The sequence below is a fragment of the Fibroporia radiculosa genome (assembly GCF_000313525.1).
Source record: "Fibroporia radiculosa TFFH 294 genomic supercontigs, scaffold1319, whole genome shotgun sequence".
Classification (NCBI taxonomy): Eukaryota; Fungi; Basidiomycota; class Agaricomycetes; order Polyporales; family Fibroporiaceae; genus Fibroporia; species Fibroporia radiculosa.
In genome coordinates this window covers 44,929-53,830 of record NW_012133283.1, presented here as the reverse complement: position 1 = coordinate 53,830, position 8,902 = coordinate 44,929, and the positions used below count along the sequence as shown (strand labels likewise).

Sequence of the window (8,902 nt, the reverse complement as noted above, 5' to 3'; positions counted from 1 at the left end):
AGCTCATCGAAGATGCCTCACATCGCCTCACCTAGTCTTGCGACTTTCAAGTGTCAAACTCGCCAGCAACGCCAGCTGTGTTCCTACAACCACAACAACCACAACACCCCTACTTATAACATAAAACATCACATTCCATGATCTCGCCCCCCACTAGGATAAGCTCTGCGAGCGCTCTTCCACCCATTCCACCCCTACTCTACTGACTATTCACATTCTGATAATGGCGTCGTATGCCCCTGGTCCACCATATGATACTTTGGGAGTGGCGTTCATAGGTGCGCGTCGTTCAGGATGTGATCGAGAACAGTGCGAGCTGACTTGAATTGGCGCGCAGGAAATATCATGGCAGCAATGTGGGTTTGCTTCTTACTCTCCACTGCTGTTAAATTTTATTGGCGGCTTGTAGATTGTACGGCATCGGGCTCATGCAGACTTGCATATACATCAAAAGCAGTAAGGATCGCTCTTGGCTGAGGTGGACGGTACGCACTTTTCCCGTCGCGCTATGATACATTAATCAATATGCCTCGCTACAGGTCTATCTCCTATGGTCCGTATGCAGTCTGCTCCGATTTACTCATCATATACTTAAGTTAAAATACCGTGTAGCATTTTAGACACTCTCCATTTGGCACTAATCACCTGCGCGATATACACTTGCGCCGTTACAGATTACGCAAATCCGCTATCGCTGACGACCCCTACATGGTAAGCCCATCACTGTCCAATTTGTTGGCGGCGAATCCTCATTTTATGTTTTCTCTCACGATGTACAGGAGCCTGAAGGCGAGTGTCGCACGCACTTTCATCCAGTATCTCGACTCATTGTCTGTTGCTAATATCCCCAGGCACATACGGTTGTGACTGTAAGCGCTGCTCTCGAACGTTTCATCATTTTGTTTGACGCATTCATTTGCTAGGGTCTCCTGGATGTGATCGTACGGAGGTCTGTCTGTTTTGAATATACTGGCTCATCGAAGTCGAACTGACATTAACTCCGCAGCCTTTTCTGCCATCGAATGTGGAACTGTAAGCGGTTTTTCAACTGGTCAACCAATCATCATGTAACTGTTCCTTATTGCAGTAAGCCAGAAAAATCGGCTCCTCACCTTCACTATAGTATGTGGATAAATCATCTTAAAGTTGTAGATGCTGATTTGATTTCCAGGAATCATGTGCGCTCGTTGCATTTGGTAAGCAATGCCTGTACACAGTTCGAAATGTCTCAGTACTGATCGTTTGTTATCCTTTGCGCAGCTGGAAGCTTGCGTACGTTTGACTCTGCAACTGTGTTTGTGGCAACATGCTGATCATGGACGGACATACTGTCTAGTTTTCTCAATCAAGTGGTACGTCCGTCGTATTTTACGGGATTCTGCCTCTGCTGACTTGCTGTATAGCTTTACTGTTATTGGGGATGTCTTCCGCCTTTCCCAACTATCGGTAGGCCTTCACACGTGCGGTACGGATCGATCTCGCTTATACGCTAATCATACATCAGTGGATAATGTACGGGAGCCTCGGCGCCGGTGTCGTCACCGACATCCTGATCGCCCTCTCGCTCTGCATCGTCCTGAGACGTTGTCGAAATAAAAACCCCGAGTAAGTCTGGCGGTGGGGCGCGTCGATACCCAAGCAGGACTGATATCCATTGTTTGTTGCAGCACGGATTCTTTGGTGAGAATGCTAATCACATATGGCATCAATAGCGGTGCTTTGACTAGGTAGGAGCGTCAGCCATCCATGCGTTGTATATCATGCCTAATACTGCGCGTTGTCGTAGTCTATGTGAAATTGCGTGTTTGGTTTCTGTGAGTGTTTGATCTAGCGTCCGTTTTCGGACATTGCTCATCTCGTGCCGCCCATAGTACGCAACGATGCAGAACAATCTTGTCTTCATTGCGATATTCTTCATACTTCCAAAGTGTTCGTCAAATACCTTCTCATTGAATGCAGCGTCTTTCTCAACTGTATCGCTCTGTAGTGTTGCTGAATTCTCTTCTTGCAACCTTGAATGCGAGACCAGAGCTCCGCAAGAAGTACGCGAGCACAACTGCCTCTCGACAGTCCGTGAAACCCTCTCTTCCTCCGAGTCCATCATTCCGATTCAGTCATCGGACCTTCCAGGGCTCGATTTACACCAAAGAGGTTTGTTACTCGATTTGCTTCCGTCTCAATAAACTAATCAAGGATTACGAAACAGGTGATGGATATCGACTTCCGAAAGCAATGCGCGGCTGGTATCATCTTGCCACCCGCAACGCCGAAACTCGGACGAGTGGTCTCGTATCAAATAAGTCGAGCAGAACTGGACCGGACTGTCCCTCTAAATGATTGAATGGTTGACAAAGGCAGAGGTTGCTCACTCCTCCTTTGGGAGGCTCGTCGTCGGGTTGGGACATTGGACTATTTGAATTGGACAATGATTGATGCTTGAGCCATGTGGATTAGCCGGTCACTTCAGGATTTTGGGTATCGCATAACTGGTATGCCGTGCGGGACGTGGCTATGTTGCTTGGGGCTCTCTTGAGTCCCGAAGGTCTTATTATTGTAAACGCTATTAATATTTGTATACTATATCTGTTGTCAAAGAAGTTGACTCCTGGTCTATTGGTCGGCGTTTTGAGTCAATGCTTCAGCTTCAATCGTTCCACCTGGGTTCGGCGCTTGCCGAGTGAGCCCTATTTCGATCAAGCGTGCCCGTCCACCTTAGCAGGAGGATGTTTTCCTCCACATCCCTGCGCCTCTCTCTTCCGACAGTCCCACTATTCCGCCCAATGTCGACCACAAGACCACGAAATAAACGCAGCACGCTCCTTAGCTTCCACAGACCCAAACTCTCGCTTGACGAAGCCCCCATCCCCGTCCTGAAGCCAGAATCCAAAGCGTGCGCATGATCTTATTCTGTTGCGGTGTGCAACGTCTGTGTGGAGCTCACAACGCCTGGGTTGTCAAGGTGCTTGCAGAATCTCCTCATGTATCGACAGGCTAAGCAGCAGATGGCGCTACCAAAGTCACGGTGCGCGGCAGTGCTCGTCGCGCTGTTCGTGGGGCGGATGGGTGATTTGTACGTCCTTCTAAGTCGGTGAGTGGACAGCCTTCAGATCGCTTCTGTTTTCTAACGCAGCTATTCTATGGATTGAAAGGCGTGCACCTACCCTGAGAACATACGCCGGCGACACTTCGCTGCCTGGTGGAAAGTGGGAGCCGCAGGATCGGAATATGGAGTGGACTGCTGTGCGTGTAGGAATTTGTCGATGACATGATGCACTTGTTCAAAGGTCTCCAGCGTCGAGAAGCATTTGAAGAGGTATCAAGTTGGGACTACTTGGAAGAAACATGGCTGAATGCAGCAGATAGGTCTTCCAATGGACCAGCGCAAGGTCCCACTACTCTGTGTTCTCGAACCCGTGTTGGCGGGTCATAACTTGATAGTCACTCCGTAGGGTATTTCTCTTTTTATGTGCTCTAAAACTAAATCTCGGCGCACCCCAGAGTCGTCGTTCTCATCCTCGACAATACCCTCCGAGTACGTCTCCCTGCCTCATCTTCCCCGTCAGTCTGACCAGAGCCGTCGACCCCCCACAGCCCATCCTCAACACACCCGAGGTCGCTTCACTGTTCTCCCATCCACTCATCTCCCTGCTACACTCCGACCCACCCTTCCCGACGGAGCCCCAGATGCTCGAGATGGAGTACCATACCTACTCCGACATCAACTCGTCCGTCGGCACTTACCGCGTGCACCGCTTCCTGACAGGTCGCGAGGCGGGTGGGACCAAGCCCATCTTCGGACTAACAGCGTATGCCCCCTCCCGATGCACACTGTACGAATGCTTAGGCTAACCGTCACATACACCTTAGGGGCATCTTGATACGTGTCGCAACCATCGGGTACGGTCGCGCCCCCGACTTCGAGGTCGATGCGCCGGGGCAGCCGTGCTGGAACGAGCGCATCGCGTACTCGCTGAAGCACAATCCTGTCTTCTTGGAGGCAATGCAGAAGGAGGGTATCGATCCCTCGAAGATCCCCGACCCGTCGAGTTTTCGGAATAAGGCAGACGCGGAAGACACGGAGGGGCGGCCTGTGAGCGGAGAGACGAGGCGGCGGAGGCGGCGTGCGCAAAGTAAGCTTTGACGAGCTGCTTGAGGTTTCTGGCGAGTACTATGTCCTTCCGTCCTTGCCCGCGCAGCTCTTAACGTTGCGCTGGGTCGTAAGCAGGACACATTCGGATAAGACTGCATCATGCTGCCTCGACAATGGCGGAATAACCGCCGACCAGCGCTCGTCCCGTGCAAGCATGTATATCAGCCCATCTGCCATGCTCCATGGAGGATACTGAGACCGACGGCTGTCCCTTCCGTGTACATCTACTTCTGGAACAGAAAAGGATCAGTACTTTCGAGACGGTAGACCAGACGCATTGGCCGGGATAAATGTTGGAGGCTGGACTCCACGTCGTCACTGAATACAGACATATCTGCTAGATCGTCCATGGGAACGGCGTGTGTTGCAACGTGGCGCCAGTCATTTGCAGGTTTGGTGTTTGAACAGCGTGTTGGCACTGGTCCACTTATAGTAGCACTGCATTCATCATGGCCCAATTCCGGGTACCCGTCCCCTCAGAGCACCCTAATCCCTATCCTGTTGGAGTCTGCGTAAAGCTTAGTAGAAATGCTCTCATCCTGGAGCATGAGATGTGATATCTATGCGCCTCATCGTTCGCCAACCAGGTCGTGCCTCAGCTGGACGGAGACGCTGCAGCTCAGTTCTTGGGCCGCTTTCTTCGTGAGCTTAGGCAGAAGTCTGATTCTGCACAGACACTTGCAACTAGCATTCCATCCTACACCTATGATCGAACTTGCTAAATTTTTCATTGACCGATTCGTCCGCATCTGTGCAGAGAGTTTTTTGTCACCTTTCCCCGAAGGGTGGTACTCCGACGACGCCGGCTAGTCGCCCTTCTAGGCTGTCTTCTGATACTGTATGACGCAGGCGCAAATGTTAGCACTGCTTCAGCAACCTCCACTTAAGTATGATGGATCGAGACAACTGGTTTGTCCTAGTATCTGTCTGTTATCTTAGCTCAAATTTTATATCCTGTCAAGTTTTAGGTTGCAACGGCTACCGGACCCTGTCTTCTGACGGGGCGGTGGGACCTCGAATCAGTTGATAGTATGTTTCTGGTGAAAGAACAATATGCTTACTCTGAGAACCAATCTCAATCTGTCTGACGATGACAAGGTGTGTCTTCCGTGTTGTGTTTGTGGTGAGCGTGCTGATATTTTCTAGAAACAATAGGCTAGTTCAGTATGCGCAGTCTTGTCATGTTCCGGATGCAATGGGCTTCCTTTGGACTTGATGGTGATTCAATTTCCGGGATTGGGAATGTCATGACAGATCCTCATGAAATTTGATTCACAGTATATTTGTTTGAGTGCCGCACCCCAGATGTCGATGTGCCATTGCCGTTCGTGGGGTATCTTGCCCTGTTTTCAACATGTATCAGAGTCGCCCACCTTTTTAACGCACGCCAGTATATCAACAGGATCTTTAACGAACGGTCGTCCTTGCAGAGGATGAACCATCGGCCGGGATCTTGTATTATGCACTGTCATAGTCGCTGTGTATCGAACAACGGAGTGACTGGAGTTGCCCGAGATGGATATTGCAACTGCCTTTGACAGTTGCATCTCCGTTGTGTACTGTATAATAAATTTCCGATCTTAGGCTCGGGTTCTTGTAGGCTTAAGCAAATGTATGTATAGCGTCGGGAGTTCGAAGGCTAAGCCACTGTGTCGGGTATTACTCGGCTATCATTGCGACTGCGAAGGCTTTGTCCCACTACCGCGCACTGGCTTGTGTTTTGTTATTACTCGTGTCGGATCTCTAGCGCATGAGGATCCTTCGGCTCTTTGTTAATATATCCAGAGTAACGTTGTGGAGGTAAACAAAAACGGACTTTGACGTGTAACTTCGGACGACAATCACTCTTCGTACATACATTCCTGGAATTCGTTCCACAGAGAACCTCTGGCGTGTCTTGGACTAGTTCAATGTGAGTCGTTCTAATGTGATAAATTTGAAGTGATGGTGAATGCCGCTATATCCCCGCGAAGTAGGTCCTAATTTGCATACTCGAGACAGCACCTCTTTTCTCCTTTACCTTCAATCCTCGCACACAGTGAATGTCGGTCTCATTATTGACGACCTCGTTCTAAAAATTTTAGATCGCTTCCATTTATAGGCTAGTCGGCGCGATGTCTTTGTGCTGGCGATGATGTATCGTACGTTGCTCACCCAATATTGAATGTACTGTAGATTTCGCAGTGCGGACTTGGTAACCTGGTCAAATGCACGCTTGCAGATCTTTGAGAGAAGACTGGTCAGTGTATTGTAACCAAGCATCGATTCTGGTACTCTGTTCCGAGATGCATAATTTATTCTTGGCTAATTTCCGCTTACTGTGCAGGCATTCTGGACGCCCATCGAACATCCCAAAGACCGGACATGCTTCCTCAGCTCCAATATCTTAACTGCTATGGAGGGAACCCCTGCACGCTGTGAATCGCCAGACTTACCGTCCTATCTACTCTCTGTCGACGCCTTGCACCGCATCACCAGCGTCTGCATACTCATCTGCTCAACCTAACCACCCTCGGTTGGTGCCAATCGGACAGCTCCGCAGCCTTTGATTTTGAATGCATATTCCTGGATCTCAGCTTGACGCGGATTGAGCTGTCATCCGAACTTAGTCCGACCGTAATATCTCCTGGCTCATCTCTTGGCTCTGACTCCTCAGCCCCCCAAAATTGCCATCTATGTCATCTACGAAAATAGCAACATGTTTGATCTTCCCATAGCCTCAAGTTCGTCGGCAGCTCTCACGAGCATCGAACTTGACCGCTGTTCTGAAGGACGAGCTCGTAATTAACGCGTCAGCACTCAATAACAGAGTCCGTGCAAGACGTGCGCACTTCATGAGTATCGCAGGACGAGGTTCTTAAAGCGATAACATCGGCTTCGTCCATTTACATAATAATCAATTTCTGTAACAGTATATGCGTCTCGTTCACATAATCTTCAAGGGATATCTTCAAGGGATATGCTGACTGCATTTCTCGAACACGGATGAACAAATATCTGCCTGTCCTTACCCCACCACAGTGCGCCACGCTGCGAAGAGTGAAGAAGAAAATGCGGAGTTAAAATCAAGGACTTGCGCCTGCTCTATCTCGTACGTGCAGATGCATCGATTGCAAGCCTATTCCAAGCAGTTTAGGACGTTTGACAATTTTCCAGATGTTGCCGTAGCTGGTTCCACGGCTCTCTTTTTCTCTCTCAGCCGCCGATGAACGCCGCCATTCACCATCCTCTAAGCTTCCCACATTATAGAGTACCTTTGGGCATGGCTGGGCTGCACACTCAGACCAAGCCTAAAGCTTTCGCGCGCCTGACAGGGATGGTGCTCTCTGGCATACGGGAGGTTCCAGACACCCGGCACTGTGCGCGTAGCGTAGGTGCGCAACTGACGAATGACCTAATGGGCGCGCGGCGAGCAAACTGCGGACAATGAACACGCAGCGGACGAGACGCAGTCCGCGCTCTGCAGCTGACCAGACACGCTCTTTATTTCGACTCCTATCGCGGGCGCAGTCGCAGTCAGCTCCAGGCCTGGGTCACCGAGCGACGATCCCGTCACAGCTCCGTCTGTCTCGCGCTGGATCCGTCCCATATGACGGCGACGCCAAAGTGTCGTTCCTGTGAGTCTCGATTGTGTATTTGGAGCAACGGAACAGCAGCAGGATATATTGAAGCCTCACTATTGAATTGAGTGTTCGCAGTCTGAGCGCCGAGGTGTTCATCGAATTGAACACGCCTTTTGAACGGTCCCAATATTCTGGAAACATTCCAAGACACAATTTCCGTGAGGGTTGCCATTCAACACGCCCGAGTTCACTGGCAACAGCGGGGTGGCGTTACGGCCGCTGTAGCTTCCCAGTCACCTGGGAACATAGCCAGATGATGGGCAGGGTTCCTCATGGCAAGTGTTCAGTTGCGGTTCTAGTCTTCAGAAGCCGCTTTCACCGGGCGGCATCGTTCCCCCCAAACCCCCAAACCCCCAACCCATCACGCAGATTGTTTGAAGACGACCGTTGAAAGTGAGCAGCGATATCGTTAGAATCATCCGCAAGTCGTCTAATACAAGAAATGCAAACTCTTTCCAGAGACCTGGAGATCGTCAAAGCACCTGCAAATGCAATCCAAACAAACAAGATAGGTCGAGCGATATAAAGAAATCAAAGCTGTATGTACCCAAACGTACATTAATGTGTGATATACGTGGATCTGTGACGTGACGGTCGTAAAAGCATGATCAACCCATTAATTGATGATGGCAATGGCAGCACGAAAGTCTATGCGCAAGAGCACGAACAGGGGAAACGGGGCATAGGCAAGACATCCAGCTGCTGGAGATAAGGGTGGGCCGGACACAGCGGAGATGAGATGAGATGAATGGAAGGCGTGTATGATATATGTGTGGGTGAACAGCGCGCGCGGGACGCTGGGACCACGTAGGGTCGCCAAACACCCGTTAGCGAACACACTCACACCATATAAGAAGCGCAAAAACAATCCCCAGCAAGCGCACAACGATCACTGTGAGCGTCATTTATCGCCCAGGCCATACCATCGACTCGCTCCCTGTCTTGTCTGGCGACATCGGCTCATCCAGCATGTCCGTATCGACGAGCACCCCGTCTGCATCAAGCTCCATCCCATCTACCGGCGCACCGAGCGGCTCTGGGGACGCATTGCGCGAGCGCGGGGGTACGTCAAATGCGAGCACGAGGGGCGGGCGCGTAAGGGCTGTGTCCGCCTCCGGTTCTGGCCTGC

At 50.6% G+C, this 8,902-nt stretch overlaps 2 protein-coding genes across 2 annotated transcripts; both read left to right on the top strand.

Annotated features, from left to right (window-relative positions):
• Positions 1–525: 525 nt before the first annotated feature.
• On the top strand, positions 526–2,341 carry FIBRA_02511 (uncharacterized protein; the record flags this gene model as incomplete). Its single annotated transcript, XM_012324370.1, has 17 exons — positions 526–557; positions 621–711; positions 780–815; positions 852–869; positions 924–949; positions 1,007–1,032; positions 1,088–1,122; positions 1,172–1,196; positions 1,261–1,272; positions 1,337–1,352; positions 1,404–1,446; positions 1,505–1,605; positions 1,668–1,727; positions 1,787–1,814; positions 1,872–1,929; positions 1,988–2,151; positions 2,207–2,341. The coding sequence occupies 17 exons, from the start codon at positions 526–528 to the stop codon at positions 2,339–2,341; spliced, it is 906 nt and encodes a 301-aa protein (XP_012179760.1).
• A 637-nt stretch (positions 2,342–2,978) lies between these two features.
• FIBRA_02510 (uncharacterized protein) lies at positions 2,979–4,141 on the top strand (the record flags this gene model as incomplete). Its single annotated transcript, XM_012324369.1, has 7 exons — positions 2,979–3,088; positions 3,150–3,240; positions 3,293–3,313; positions 3,360–3,445; positions 3,499–3,532; positions 3,592–3,806; positions 3,868–4,141. 7 exons carry the CDS (start codon positions 2,979–2,981, stop codon positions 4,139–4,141), a joined length of 831 nt encoding a protein of 276 aa, XP_012179759.1.
• Between the last annotated feature and the right edge of the window lie 4,761 nt (positions 4,142–8,902).